Here is a 15863-nt window from a genome sequence, read left to right as displayed (position 1 = left end):
TGAGGCGGAAGGATCGCCGGAGCCCAGCAGGTGGAGGCTGCGGTGGCCGGGAGCGTGCCAATGCCCTCCAGTCTGGGCGACAGAGTGAGACTCCAACTCAAAAAAAAAAGGCAAACAAAAAAACCCATACGGTCCCTCGACTATCCCAGGGTTCCAGGTCCCAGACACGGGACACACCCTTGCCTCTCTGAAAACCTCTCTCTTCCAGCATCAGGCTCAGCCGAGTGGAAAAGCTTGAGTCACTCAGGCCCACCCCCATGTCCCGTGGACTCTGCCTCCACCCCTCCCAGACCTGGCCGTGTGCTCCCTCCCCACCGGCCTCGGCCACGCAGACCTCCTGCCCTCCCATGGCTGATCTTGGCTTCCCAGCAGCTCGCAGCCGTTTCTTTCCTGCCTCTCACACCCACCCCTCGGCCAGAGGAACTTTTCAAACTGCAAGTCAGCTCATTCCTTCCTCCACTCAGTCAACAAGAATTTGGTGAACATTTGCTACTTGTCAGGCCTCGCACGAGAGCTAAAGACCTAGTCAACTGAGCTCACAGGCTAACGGGGGGACCAGCCGTGAAATAAACGCAGAGACATCCGAAGGGGAAGGAGAGGGCAGCCCCAGCACAGCGGCCTCCACCCTCAGGGCGATACCCACAGTCCAGGGCAGCTCATCTCACAGCTCCTCCCAGATGAGCCTACCAGACGCTCCCTTTCCTCTCCAACTGGCAGCCACTCCCTTTGTCCTCAAGGGCTGGTGAAATGCCCCCTCCTCCAGGAAGCCAATCATCTGTGTTCCCGAGAGCCTGGTGCCGCGCGGAGCTCCTGCCTCACCGTGTGCTAACTGTCTGGCTACTTCATCCCAGTGTCCCAGCTCCTCGCTCCATCGCTAGACCCTGGAGTGCTCAAAAACCATCCACACAGATCTAGGGCTCATGCCTGTTGTCCCAGCATTTCGGGACACTGAAGTGGGAGGGTCGCTTGAGGCCAAGGGTTCAAGACCAGCCTAGACAACACAGCGAGACCTCGTCTCTACAAAACATGAAAAAATTAGCCAGGCATGATGATGTGCCTGTAGCCCCAGCTACTCGGGAGGCTGCAGCAGGAGGATCGCCTGAGCCTAGGAGGTTGCGGCCGCAGTGAGCCATGATTATGCTGTTGTACTCAGCCTGGGCAAGAGTGAGATCCTGACTCAGAAAACCCCAAAAAAACATCTGCACAAATCAATGAACAAGTGAATACCTGCCTTGTTAAGGCATGCATTGGATGGAGAAACAAACTGCACCCAAAGGCCTGAGTCAGGCCACACCCACTCCTTGCAGTCACCCCTGCTCGAGGTGGCTGAGAGGAGTCACCGCCCCGAGAGTGAGGAAGGCGAGGGGCTCAGGCCTCCAGCTTCTAGGAGGGCCTGCCTGGGATGGCTCAAGTGAACATTTTTTCCTATTAAGGCACTGGCGTTCAGGGGGCGGGGACAGGATGTGATTAAGCTGTGTGCTAAACAGGGTGTCCAGAGGGTCGCCTTCCTCTGGGACAGCAGGCCTGCCGCCAGCCCCTTTCCTGAGGGTGACCTCAGCCAACAGGCATGAAACCAACAGGCGGGCTCGGTGTGGGGAGCTGGGGGTGGGAGACACGATGGGGAGCCGAGCTGGAGGTCGCCCCCCCACCCCCAGGAGAGCCCAGCACAGCACCCATGACAGGGCAGGCAGGCAAGAGTTGGATGGAGTCTGAGCCCACCCTAGGGGCAGCTGGCCCCACACCGCTGTGGGCAAGCCCCGGGCCTCCCTCGGTGGAGTCTAGCAGGTGAGGCTGGGGGCTTCCCAAGGTGGCCTTTTCCCATGGGACTCCAGTCGGACTGATCAGTGACCTGCCCCAGACCCCGAGGGAGGAACAACCTGAGTCACCCTGTGGAAGAGGGAGATACAGTCGCCATCCCTAATGCCTGGAGGAGCCAGGCCGGTCTGCAGTGAGAGAGACTTGGGAAGAGAGGAGGAAGGCTTCTAAGCCGGCAGGTAGGAGGACTCCAGGCTGAGTGATGCCAGGGAAGGTGTGTCCTGTCCCAGGGCCGAGAAGGACCAGGCAGGGCATTCTGGGTTGGAAGCTGCTGGAGACAGCTCCTGTTGGGAGCACTCAGTAGGACTGGTGGGAGGGGGCAGAAGGAGTGCTCAGTAAACCCGCAGGGGCTGCCTGAGGGCCACGGCTGTCGGGGCAGTGGTGGCTACAGCACTTTCCTGTCCATCTCCAAGTCTCCAGCCTCAGCCTCCACCACCACCTGCCCCACTGTAAGAATCTCCACCTGATCACTTGAGCCCAAGAGTTCGAGACCAGCCTGGGCAGCACAGTGAGACCCGACTCAAAAAACTAAAAATGTGAGGGCTAGGAAGACCTGAAGTCCCCAGGAGGGGTGGGGTGGAGGGAGGTTCCCCCAGCAGCGGCGGCCAGACCACAAAGCCACAGGAGCCCCACCCTCCACCCCATCCTGCCTGCCTCCACCAAGGGGCTGGGCCTTGCACTTGGACTTCCGCAATCAGGCAAGGGACAGAGGCACGAGCCACCAACAGTCTCCAGAGCATCTTGAGGGTGGCTGGGGGCGTGGCCTCCCACACCACCAGCAACAATGGCTTGTACCATTTCCTCTCCGGAAAAGCAGGTGGTGACAAGCCAGACCCATCTAAACCCAACTCTGCCCTTTGCCACTCCCAAACACAGGGGAGAAGGGTGCGGGTGCCGCTGGGGGCTGCAGAGACCATCTGGCTTCCTGTCAGCCAGCACTGACCACCCACACGGTTTCTGTGCCTGGTGTACCCGGATTGGCCCCGCGGCTCCACACCCGCTCGGGAGCAAGCTGAGGGGGACACCGCAAGCTCCAGGTGAAGTCCTGTCTCCTGCCACCTAGCCCAGGAGAGAACCTTGGGCCTCGGACCTCCTGCCCCACACATGCTGCGGAAGAGGGACCCACCTAAAGGTCACCTTGGGGACAGGCTCCGCCTGGCCACACCATCTCTCCTGGCAGAGAACTCTGCAGTATGTGGTGGCAAAGATGAGCCCCTGGAATGGGGCCTGAGAGTCTCTATTTTTGTTTGTTTGAGTCAGGGTCTCACTGTTGTCCAGGCTGGAGTACAGTGCACGATCACAGCTCACCAGAGCCTCGACCTCCTGGACTCAGGCGATCCTCCCTCCTCAGCCTCCCAGGTAGCTGGGACTACGGCCGTGTGCCACCACGCCCGACTAACGTTTTTGGAGATGAGGTCTCACTACGCTGCCCAGGCTGGGCTTGAACTCCCAAGCCCAAGCGACCCCACTGTCTTGGCCTCCCAAAGTGCTGGGATGACGGGAGTGAGGCAGTGTGCAGGCCGGGAGTCTATCTCGAACGAGCTTCCCACGGGGATCCTGCAAAACCCAGGAGAGGATGCCACACCCAGGAGCACTGGGGTCCCAGGCCTCCCGAGCTCTCTGTCACGGGCGGGGCTGGGCCACTCACTCACCCGGTTGGCTGTGATGACCAGGAGCCCACACCACTCGCTCCCTGCCCGCCCGCCGGCAGGCCACCCACCCACTCACCCGGTTGGCTGTGACGGCCAGGTTCTGCAGGTTCTGCAGGAGGCCGACGTCGGCGGGCAGCAGGGTCAGGTTGTTGTGGCTGAGGTCCAGGTGGCGCAGCTTGCGGCAGTAGAAGAGCTGCGGCGGGATCTTCTCGATCTTGTTGCGGTTCAAGTAGAGGCGCTCCAGGCTGGTGAGGTTGCCGATCTGGACGGGGACGTAGGCGATGTGGTTGTACCACAGCTTAAGGCAGGTGAGGCGGTGCAGGTGCTGGAAGCTGATGATCTCCTCGATGGTCTTGAGGTTGTTGTCCTTGAGGTCGATCTCCTGCAGGTTGTGCAGGCTGAAGATGGAGTGCGGGATGCGCTCCAGGTCGCAGCGGACGAGCTCCAGCTCCGTGAGGTTGGCCATCTTCTTGAGGCTGTTGAGCACGACCAGCTTGGTGCCCTCGTTGTTGACCGACAGCTTCTGCAGGTGCACGCCCACGTCCGTGACCACCTGCGGCAGCTTGCTCAGGTTGCTCTTGAGCCGCAGCACGCGCAGGCGCTTGAGCTCGCGCAGCCCGTCGATGACAATGAAGCGGTTGTTCTCGGCGCTCAGGTTGCCCGTCAGGTGCAGCTCCTCCAGCGTCTTCAGGCTGTAGATCCACAGCGGGATCTCCTTGATGTCCGTGAACTTGATGTGCAGCGCCCGCAGGTTCTCACGCAGGAAGGCCAACGCGGGCGCCTCGATGCGGGCCGCCGTGTGGTAGAGCCACAGCTCGCGCAGGCCGGCGAGCTGCGCGATGCTGGGCGGGATGGTCACGTCGGGGATGAGCTCCAGCTTGAGCACCTCCAGCTCGGCCAGCTCGAACACGGTGTCGGGGATGCCGCTGAGCATGAACAGGTGCAGCTCCAGCTTGTCCTGCGCATTGCGGGTGAGGCGCTGCCGCAGCTTGTCCAGCGTCCACTCGTTGTTGAGGTTCAGCTGGCGCAGCTTGTTCTCGCTCACCTCGGACAGGAACACGGCGAAGCGCTTGGAGTAGAGCGGGTCGTACTGGTCGATGAGGTGCAGCATGAAGGCGAAGTCGTTCTTGACGTCGGGGATGTCGCTGTAGCTGCTCTCCTCGCGGATGGACTCGAACGAGTACTTCTTGAGCGAGCGGCGCAGCATCCACCAGAGCGTGTACACGCAGATGAGGCCGTAGCACAGCACCAGGCTGATGTAGAAGGACGCCAGGATCTTGAAGAGCGTGGCCAGCGGGTGCGCGCAGCGGTAGGCGCGGTAGCCCGTGAGGCTCTCGATGTCCACAGCGCAGTCCACGTCGAACTTGATGTTGTGCACGTGGTAGACGGTGTAGCAGATGATGAGGACGAACTTGATCACCTTGATGACGGTCTGCCGCACATACAGCCGGTACACGATGTCGCCCTCCTCCACGTGCGTGCGGAACTTCTTCACCTTCTCGAACAGCGCCTTGGCCTGCTCCCCCTCCTTCTTGTCCAGCACGCCCGTCTCCGAGCGGTCCACAATGCCCTGCTCGATGCGCGACTTGGTCCGCTGCAGCATGGGCACGGTGGCCTCCACGTCCTCGCTGACCGTCGACGACTTCTTGTCCATGGAGCCGTTCATCTTGCTGAAGGCCGGCTTGGGGTCGCTCTCCTCCACCACCGTCTCCGACAGGGCACGCGTGGTCCAGGGCGAGTCGAAGCACTTGAGCAGGATGGACACGAAGTGCTCCAGCTTCGAGCTGGTGCGCGGGAACTTGAACCAGAAGTTGCTGCAGGCCAGGAAGATGAGCGTGTGCAGCAGCACCAGGTAGGGGAAGTACTTGGCGAACCAGTGCAGCCGGTTCTCATAGCACACGGCATCCACGTAGTTGTACTGGTGCCGGTCCAGGTCGTACCTGATGCCCGTGGGGCCCGCGGCGGGGGGCGGCAGGGCCGTGGCGTTGGCGTAGGCGGGCCCCGGCCCAGGGGCTGCCCAGCCGCGGAATGAGTCGTTGCAGGAGTCCTTGGTGACCCACTTACAGGGCAGGCAGATCATCTTGTCCTGGGTGACCTGCAGCGTCCCCCCGAACACGGCGATCATCAGCATGACAATGGAGATGTAGTCGGTGAACACGTCCCACCACGGCTTCAGGATCCGGTAGGCCGGCTGCGTGTCCGCAAAGTAGCGGAGCTCGGTCACCGGAATCATCGTTCACCCTGAAAGGGACCCACAGGAGGGGGTTACCACGGGACGGCCTGGCCTTCGCTGGTTCGCCAGGAAGACGAGGACACGCCTGCCGCCGCCCAAGCCTGCCTCAAGTCCAGCCGGGAGTCGAGGCCCGGCCACGCCGCGGGGCCACACGCCCCAAGGGGAGGTGGGGTGTCTTCCCACTTAGCAGGCCGGAAGACTGAGCACTGCGAGCTCAGGGCTCACGCTGACTGAGCCCTAAGGCGCCCAAGGTTCTCGGCCTCATCCCCCACATTCCAGGAAGAGCACTGGGGGATTCTCGTCTAGAGTCCACCCACTTAATGACCAGAGTGACCACAAGGGCCTATTTAAAACTCACAGTTCAGAGGATCACTTGAGCCCAGGAATCCGAGACCAGCCTGGGCAACGCAGCAAGACCTCACCTCTACAAACAATTTAAAAAACACCTGGACATGGTGGTGCATGCCTGTAGTCCCAGCTACCCAGGAGGCTGAAGTGGGAGGACTGCTTGAGGCCAAGGCTGCAATGAGCTATGATCATGTCACTACCCTCCAGCCTAGGTGACAGAGCAGGACCCTGACTCTTAAAAATAAATAAGAAGTAAAATTCCCAGTTCCCTCAGCATCAGCCACTGTGAAGGAACAGCAGTGACCTGAAGGGATTTTTACAAAGTATGAGGAAAGCGACTTGCAGTGTAGAGGGGGTGTAACACGAACTCACTTTTGCAAGACAAATACTGAAGCTGAAAAATGCCACGTACGCATATAGTTATGTTCGGATAGGATTCTGGGAGTGCTCAGGGAAGACCAAAGGTCACACACAGTAGGGCTCATGACAGGCTCCTGGGGGAGGGGCCACACAGGAAGGAACGAGAACAGGGCTGTTCTCCTCCCCACCCCGGTTGACAACACTGAGGCCTTCATGTGAAATCATCTCGGCTGTGTGTATAAAGGAACCATCCAGCAGCAGCGGACTCTCCCCTGGAGAGTCCAGTTTGGCTGGCTGAGGACAGAGCTTGGGAATCTGAGTCGGGGTCTCACTCTGTCACCCAGGCTGGAGTGCAGCGGCACAATCGTGACTCACCGCAGCCTTGACCTCCTGGCCTCAGGTGATTGATCCTCCTGCCTCAGCCTCCTGAGCAGCTGGGACTACAGGCACACACCATCATGCCCAGCCGGGAATCTGAATTTTAACATATGGCTCTGGTGACTCTCATGATCTGCCAAGCTTGGGAAATACTGGATCAGAGCCACATTCAGGAAGTCCAGCCTGTGCCACCCAGGAGGCACACGACAAGATACATGTGGGAAGGGGTCCTTTCCTTGTCCATGTGTGACCACCCTGCCAAGACAGGTCATCCTTATGATAGTCTGTGAGACTGCAATGAGGGAGAAAGAGCACTTGATGTTCCCTGGGGAACATCTGGAAAATATAAGAAAGCCTAAGGAAAAAGAACCCCTGTAAAACACCACCAGGGTACCACTGTTAATTTTTCACTAACAACCTTCCAGTTCATTCAGTGGATTTTTAGAAATAAGAATTGTGCTTTTACTTTGCACTCTATTTTCTAACCTAGAACCTAGATTTTTTTTTTTTTTTTTGGAGTCGGAATCTCGCTCCATCGCCCAGGCTGGAATGCAGTGGCACGCTCACGGCCACCGCAGCCTTGATCTGCTGGGCTCAAGAGATCCTTCCGCCTCAGCCTTCCTAGTAGCTGGAACTACAGGCGCACACCACCACACCCAGCTAAATTTTTGATTTACTGTAGAGATGAGATCTCACCAAGTTGCCCAGGCTGGTCTTGAACCTGTGGGTTCAGGCAACCCTCTCACCTCAACCTCCCAAAGTGCTAGGCATGGGCCACAGCACCTGGCCCCGAACCTAGATTTTAAACCAAGGTTTTTGTTTTATTTTTTTAGACACAGTGTTTTACTCTGTCGCCCAGGTTGGAGTGCAGTGGTACGATCATGGCTTACTGCAATCTCAAACTCCCGGGCTCAGGTGATCCTTCCGCCCCAGCCTCCAGAGGAGCTGGGACTACATGCCACTATGCCTGGCTAATGTTTTTACTTTTTGTAGAGACAAGGTCTCACTTTGTTATCCAGGCTGGTCTCGAACTCCTGGGCTCAAACAATCCTCCCGCCTCGGCCTTAAACCAAGTCTTAAATACCTGTGCCAAATGGGTGTTTTTCCCTTGGGAGAGGAACAGGATGGGACTGGGCCACCTTACTTTCATTACTAATGACATCAACAACCATAATGGTAACACACTCTTCAAGAACAGGACTTCTCTGCAAACACCAGATCTTTCTAGGAGACACTGGGATGTGTGGGCAGGACAGGAGGAGTGGGCACTTAGTAGAGGGGATGATGGTCACAGGTGCTGAGTGCCTGGACATGTGTACTGGGAAGGCCCAGCCTGCAGGCTCTCGTGGAGCCCCTTCAATGCCGGGGCGGCAGGGCCTCTTTAGCCCCATTCCACAGATGAGGACGCCGAGGCTAGGGGAGGGAAGTCACCCGCCCAGCATCACCCTGTTAGGCCCGTCCCTCCACGGCTAAGCATGGGTCTTTGCCACTGTCAGGGTTTGCTCTCTACCTGCCGGAGGCCCCACCCGAGGGCCTGGGAGAAACGGCCCCAGGAGTTCAGTTTCCCTTCCCCCAGGGTTCCCGGAGCAGGGCTCCCAGAGCAGGTCACCGAGGGGCCAGCAGACACCACCGCCTGCCCTGCGCCGCCGGCTCCAGCCCCAGGGTCGGCCTGGACTCACGGGCCAGGACGAGTGCCCGCCCCACAGGAAGGCCCAGGCCCTCTAATGACCAGCTGAGTCCACACACCACCCACACTCCTGGAGAGAGGGGCGCTTGGAGACGGGAGGGCTGCTCAGTCATACGGCTGCCTCTGCTGGGTCAGGCAGACAGCCGTCCCTTGCTTCCTGGCAACCAGTGTCCTCATCCAAGGCATGGGCCCAAAGATGGGGGGCGGAAAGGGAGGAGAGGGCTGGGCCAAGGGGCCTGAGGGCGTGCAGCTGCCTGTCCCCAAGAACCCAGATGAGGCAGCCAGCGGGAGCCAATGGTCTGGGGCGGGGCAGTTATGAGCAGGCAGGATGTGGCCGCAGGACTACATGCTGTCCCTGTGCCAAGGGTAGTGGGCATGTCAGCTCCTCTGCCAGGGCAGCCTGCACCTCTCCGACTCCTGGTTTGGGGTAGCAAGTCCTCACACTGGGAGGACTCCTGAGGCTCAGAAAGGGAAACGCCTTACCCAGGGAGGAAGAGTCCGCCCACTCAGGCTGTCTCACACCCCTGGAGCTCAACGGATGTGCTGGGCTCTGTTCAGTCATTGGCGAGGTCTTGCGGGGGCAAACGAAGTGACCAAAGTGTGTCCCCCACCTCAGTGTCCTCTCCATCCAGTGTGAGCCTGTGGGGAGGAGGACGAAGGTACAGAGGGGCAGAGCCCAGGGCTGGCCACAGACCTAAGAAGGGTCGGGACTCTGTCCTGGCTCGTGGTCAGGCTCACCCTTGGGAGAGTGACCTGTCCAGAGGAGTCACCCACTGGCTGCACCCATGTTTCCTCCTCGTCTCTGCTGTGTGATTCTGGACAAACAGCTGCCCTTCTCTGACAGGGTTTAGGAGAGACCAGGCAAGAAGGTGCAGGTACCAATTCTGGGCTTTAGTCCTCAGGGGTTGGGGAAGAGGTGGCCTCTCCCACGACCAGCCTCCAACAGGAGACGGTTGGGGGGTCGGAGCAGCCTGACCCCTGGCTGGTGGCTCTCTCGCTCGCATTGCTTATGCTGAGGATGAAGGAGGGACGCTGGTGACGAGGTGTGGGCCTAGGACAGGCTCCTCACTGCCTGGAGCCTCAGGTTCTCCACATCCACACAGGGCTACAGGGAAGAAGCCACAAGCTTTTTAATATTTTTTTTTTTATCAAATAAGACAGGGTCTCACTATGTTGCCCAGGCTTAAACTCCTGGGCTCAAGCGATACTCCCATCTCAGTCTCCCAAGTAGCTGGGATTAAAGGTGTGCACCACCATGACCAGCTATTTGTTTTTCATTTTTACTGTTTTGAGTTAAGGTCTCACTCTGTGGCCCAGGCTGGAGTGCAGTGGCACGATCACGGCTCTCCACAGCCTCGACCTCCTGGGCTCAGAAGATCCTCCCACCTGAGCCTCCCAAGTAGTTGGGACTACAGGAACGCACCATCCCACCCAGCTAATTATTTATTTATTTTTGTAGAGATGGGATCCCACTGTGTTGTCCAGGCTGGTCTCAAATTCCTGGGCTCAAGCAATCCTCCTGCCTCGGTGTTTCACAGCGCTGGGATTATAGGTGTGAGCCACCATGGCCGGCCTATTTTTAATTTTTTTTGAGACAGGTTCTCCCTATGTTGCCCACGCTGGCCTCAAACTCCTGGCCTCAAGTGGTCCTCCTGCCGTGGCCTCCCAAGTAGCTGGGACTACAGGTCCATGTGTCCCGCTGTACCTGGCAAGCCTGTGGAACTTAATGCTTTTAAAGCGCTTAGCGCAGAGTGGGTGAGCAGTTAGTCTGGGCTGGTATCATCATCTTTTCTTGATCTCTCCATCACCAGGGTGAGGCCAATGCTCTTTGAGGACATGAGTCTGTAGCAGGCACTAGGCCCTAAGTCAATTCAGAGGTGCTCCCAAGTGTGCCTGAAAGGGGGCAAGGCGGGTGGGGCGCACACAGGGTGTGGGCCCCGGGCGTGGTGAGCACAGATGGATACGGGCTGGGCAGAGGGAGGAATCCACAATCAGCCTGCCCTCTTCCTGCCCAGCTGGAGGGCCCTGGGGGAGGAAATGCATCTCCCCAGGGGGACCCGCTCAGGAGCTGAGGGTGTTGCCAGACACCTGAGGGCCGAGCCCAGAATCCCCAGGATGCACGACCAGGAGGGCCCACTGTTGCATGCCCATTTTGCTCCTCAGTTATTCTCTCGTGGGGTGAGACGCACATAGCTCAGAATTCACCCTCTCAACCATGCTGAGGCACGCGGCCTATTCACACTGTGGTGCAACACCCCAAAACTTTCATCTTGCAAAACTGAAACTCTGTCCCCATTACACACTAACTCCTCCCCTGCCCTGGCCTCCCCCCCACATCTGCTTCCTGTCTCTATGAATCTGACTCCTCTAGGGACCTCATGTCCTGGAATCATGAAGTATTTGTCCTTTTTTGTGACTGGTTTAGTTCACTTAACATAATGTCCTCAGGGTTCACCCACTTTCACCTTGCAGTAGTATCACAATGCCTTTTTAAAATTTTTTATTTTTTTTGAGTTGGAATCTCACTCTGTCACCCAGACTGGTGTGCAGTGGCACACTCCCGGCCACCGCAGCCTTGACCTGCTGGGCTCCGGCAATCCTTCCACCTCAGCCTTCCAAGTAGCTGGAATTACAGGCATGCACTACCATGCCCAGCTGATTTTTTGATTTATTGTAGAGATGAGGTCTCGCTGCCCAGGTGGGTCTCGAACCCGCGGGCTCAGGCAATCCACTCACCTCAACCTCCCAAAGGCGTGGGATTACAGGCTGAGCCACCGAGCCCAGTTACAATGTCCTTTCTTAAGGCTGAAGGAAATTCCTGGTGTCTATTTTACAACTGGGGAAACAAGCTCAGAGGATACATCTGCCCGAATTCGCCTGGCCTGGGAAGGCCAGAGGCAGCCCTGGAACCTGGCCTGCAGTGGAGCCCAGACCCTACCTGGCAGCCATCCTGGGGTGCACCTGGGTGTGCTCAGGAACACCTGGAGGGAAGGGGCGGATCCGGGGGAAAGGATCCTTTTAGGAAATTCCCCACAGGTCGTGCATCTGCCCCATCCTGTGCTTAGCCCTCTATAGCTGGCACCGGCTCTAGCAGAGGCGTAGAACAGCTTCTCTCCCAGGGCCTCAGTTTCCCTGTCTGGGACGGAACACAGAATCTGTCAGAGATGTGCCCACATTATGTAAAAGTGGACCAAGGAACCCAAGGGTGAGTGATCCCAGGCTTCTGCCCAGCCCAGACTCCCTTTCCCCTCTGATCTGCAGCCCACCCCGGGGTCAGATGCAGAGCTCTGGCCCGCAGAGCCGCTGCCACCACCAGAGATGCCCCTTGTTCTGGCCACTCCTGCCTCCAGCCCGCAGAGAGGAAGAGATGCTGTCAGGAGCCAGGACACTTCCCCCTCTTGGCACCCTGGTTCCCCAATGTGGGGATGGTGACAAATGCCCTGTGAGACCTCAGGACAACCGTGGAGATCAAAGAAATGAGGTTTCCCAAACCGCCTTTGTGTGGGACCTCAGGGGAGAGTAAGCCTCGTACAGCAGTGAGGATATGAGCTAGGAGGGGGCGGGGGACAGGCCAGGCCAGCCTGGGCCCTGCCACTCATGACACTAGGCAGGTGACTCCACCCCTCAGAGCCTTTAACCCCCATTTGTGGAATGAGGCTAAAGACAGGCCCTAACCAGGCACACTGGCTCATGACTGTAATCCCAGCACTTTGGGAAGCTGAGATGGGAGGATCGCTTGAGCCCAGGAGCTAGAGACCAGGCTGGGCAACACAGCAAGACCTCATCTCTACGAAAAGACAAAACAAAGACAGGCCCTGCTTCACAGGGCTGGTGACAGACCAGGGCCTGAGACATTCAACACACATTGTGTGCCAGGTTCAAGGTCAAAGCCTGGGAGTGGGAATGAGCAAGAGGTGAACAGTAAAACAGACATGGCTTGGCCACCCCAGCACAATCCTGACTTCAACAGACACTTGAGTGAATGAAAAGTGTGTGGGAGAGTCCAGGGAGGAAGTGAAGGGAAGACAACCGCCCAGAGGGCTCCCAGACACCTGGCAAAGAGACAGTTAGGTGGGCGGGAAGCACATCCCAGCGTGTTTAAGAAGCCACTAGAATGTCACCAGTCCTACACAGTGAAACGAAGTGTTTCATGTATTGCCGTTTTGGGAAAAAAAAAAAAAAAAGATGCAGAAAAATAAACAAGCATAATTCCAGGCTGATAAACCCTTGACCAACATTTCCTGCACCAAGGGGAGGGGCTGTCTTGGAGTGAAAATAGGAAACAGAATTCTAAAACGGAAACAGTGATTTTTAACCAGCATGTGTTATCTCTCTGATTAAAAAACAGAATAGGATGTTAAACACAGCCTTAAAAAAAAAAAAAGAGAGAGAGAGAGCCAAGCGTGGGGTTTACGCCTGCCTGCAATGCCAGCACTTTGGGAGGCTGAAGTGAGAGGATCACTTGAGCCCAGGAGGTCGAGGCTGTGGTAAGTCATGATGGTGCACTGCACTCCAGCCTGGATGACAGAGTGAGACTCCAACTCAAAAAACAAAAACAAAAAACAGAATAGATGCATCAGTTTCTGCTGAAGACTGTGATCCTTGAGGTCAGAAATTAACAGTGAGGTGGGAGACCCTCCTGACCACGCCCAGGCAAAGCTAGGGAGGCAGTGGGGGGGGGTCTGAGGGCAGGGAGGCTGGGAGCGCAGCTGGACAGGGACCATTTCAGACTCCTGCCAGCCCCCGCATGCAGAACATGGTTACAGAAGGTAGGGTAGAGGCTGCTTAACTGGATTGAGCCGGGAAGGAGGAGGGATGGGAAGAAGGATGGCAGCCGCCTGGGAAAGGCTCTGGACACAGATTCTGTCCCGGGAATGTTCATCAACAATGCTGTTGACACCCCAGGAAACCTGGGGAAACCCAGACGCCCGTTACTGGGTGAGTGGTTCAGGACTCATTAAATGATCAGACAGTGATAATGCCTATGGAGTAATAAAAGTGTCTGCAGTAAGATACGTGTGACATGAGAAAATGCTCAAGGAATGTTTGTTCGTTTTTTTGGGGTTTTTTTTGAGTTGGAGTCTCACTCTGTCGCCCAGACTGGAGTGCAGTGGCCGCTCCCGGCCACCGCAGCCACGACCTGCTGGGCTCCGGCGATCCTTTCATCTCAGCCTTCCAAGTAGCTGGAACTACAGGTACTACCATGCCCAGCTAATTTTTGATTTATTGTAGAGATGAGGTCTCGTCAAGTTGCCCAGGAGGGTCTCGAACCCGCGGGCTCAGGCAATCCACTCACCTCAGCCTCCCAAGGTGCGGGATTACAGGCTGAGCCACCGAGTCAGCTTCAAGGAATGTTTGTTACCGCAAGTAAAGCCACCACACCGTGGTAGGGTCACCCCCCACCACAATCTTGGTGAGATTAGACTGCTGTTTATAATCCTTTTTTACCCTAAACTTAACCTCTATATTTTACCATAAGCATACATTACTCAAACAACTCAGAAACAAAATTTAAAAACAATTTTTTGGAGACAGGGTTTCACTCTGTCGCCCAGGTTGGAGAGCAGAGGCATGACCACAGTTCACCGCAGTCTCAAATTCCTATGCTTGGTGATCCTCCTGCTTCAACCTCCCAAGTAGCTGGGACTACAGGTGCATGCCACCATGCCCAGTTTTTTTGTTGTTGTTGCTGTTTTTTTTTTTTTTATTATTTTTTGGAACAGGGTCGCGCTAAATTGCCCAGGTTGGTCTCAAACTTCTGGGTTCAAGCGATCCTCCCACAATGCTGGAGATTACAGGTCTGAGCCACCACCGTGCCCAGCCAAAAAAAAAAAAGACTTTTAAACTCACCACTTCAAAGAATCAAGAATAGCTAAGCCAATTTGGAAGAATAAACCAGGAGGAGACATCCTTCTAGATATTAAAACTTACTACAAAGCTAGAGGGATTCGAACACATGGTGTAGATGCAGGAAAGAAAGACGGACTAAGAACAGAAGAGTGAGCCTGGAAACAGTCCCGTATTTCTGGAAAATCAGACAAGACAGTTTAGGATTTACTGGTCAGGGGGAAGAATTGGTGTCATCAACAGTGCGGGCTCCCAGGTTTTCATGCATAGCCCCGTCTCCCTCCTCACACACAAATTCCAGTGAATTAAAGACCCATAGCCGGGTAATCCCAGCACTTTGTGAGGCCGAGGCAGGAGGATCGCTGGAGTCCAGGAGTCTGAGACCAGCCTGGGAAACATAGCAAGACCTCGGCTCTACAAAAAATACAAAATTTAGCCAGGCATGGTGACACACGTCTGCACTTCCAGCTACTTGGGAGGGTGAGGTGAAAGGATCACCTAAGCTCAGGAGGTCAAGGCTGGGTTGAGCCATGATCGTGCCACTGCACTCCAGCCTAGGTGACAGAGCCAGACCTCGACCATCACAACAAAAGACCCAAGGCAAAACTTGAAAATATCTAAAGAAAAACTCGAGACTATCTTGATATTGTTAAGACAGGAAAGGACATCTTACCACAAACTGCATAAGCTCTTATAGGAAAAGATCAATATACTGATCACATTAAAGTTAGAACCTACATACATCAAAGGACATAATAATATACAGGTAAAAAGAAATCACAAAACTGTGAGGAGAAATTTCCATAGTGTGTAAAACCAAAGGATTGATATCCAGAATGAATACAGAACTACAAACATAAGAAAAAGATAGTCCATTGGTGGAAAATGGTAAAATATATGAATAGGCCAGCCTAGGGGAGAAATGCAAATGGAAATTGATGTGTGAAATAATTCTTAACCACATTAGTAATCAAGGAATGCAAATTAAAACACTCAGCCACCATTTCACCCCCTCCAACTGCCAAACATTTTGAACTCCTAGAGACATTCCATGCAATAACCTGCAGCCCAGCAGTTTCTCTCCTGGTTGCATATCATTTTTCTTTTTTGAGTTGGAGTCTCACTCTGTTGCCCAGGCTGGAGTGCAGTGGCACGCTCACGGCCACCGCAGCCTCGACCCGCTGGGCTCAGGTGATCCTTCCAACTCAGCTTTCCAAGTAGCTGGAATTACAGGCCCACGCCACCACACCCAGCTAATTTTTAAAAAATTGTCATAGAGATGAGGTCTTGCCAAGTTGCCCAGGCCAGTCTCGAACCCCTGGACTCAGGCAATCCTCTCGCCTCCGCCTCCCAAAGTGCTGCGATTACAGGCATGAGCCACCTTGCCCAGCTCTGGCCGCACATCATAGAAAGCTGCTAATTTCAGCCGGGCTCGGTGGCTCAGCCTATAATCCCATGCTTTGGGAGGCTGAGGTGAGTGGATTTGCCTGAGCCTGCGGGTTCAAGATCCGCCTGGGCAACTTGGCGAGACCTCATCTCTACA

At 56.0% G+C, this 15863-nt stretch overlaps 1 protein-coding gene across 2 annotated transcripts in view; it reads right to left on the bottom strand.

The window, feature by feature from the left end:
• LRRC8A (leucine rich repeat containing 8 family member A) overlaps nucleotides 1–15863 on the bottom strand; it is a 33553-nt gene that overhangs the window by 4963 nt on the left and 12727 nt on the right. Inside the window, exons 2-3 of one of the 2 annotated variants that reach the window (XM_021707316.1) lie at nucleotides 10382–10385; nucleotides 3544–5701 (exon numbers count right to left, since the gene is read on the bottom strand). In XM_021707316.1, coding sequence (XP_021562991.1) covers nucleotides 3544–5700 — 2157 coding nt within the window. In that variant the 5' untranslated portion in view covers nucleotide 5701; nucleotides 10382–10385. Of the gene's footprint in view, nucleotides 1–3543; nucleotides 5709–10381; nucleotides 10386–15863 lie in introns of both variants that reach the window. The other variant, XM_008074815.1, reaches the window with a different exon arrangement.

This window comes from Carlito syrichta, unplaced genomic scaffold, assembly GCF_000164805.1.
Source record: "Carlito syrichta isolate Samal-C Ts95f unplaced genomic scaffold, Tarsius_syrichta-2.0.1 Scaffold117922, whole genome shotgun sequence".
Lineage (NCBI taxonomy): Eukaryota > Metazoa > Chordata > Mammalia > Primates > Tarsiidae > Carlito > Carlito syrichta.
The sequence above is the reverse complement of the archived record's forward strand: the minus strand, read 5'-3'. Positions and strand labels throughout refer to the sequence as shown.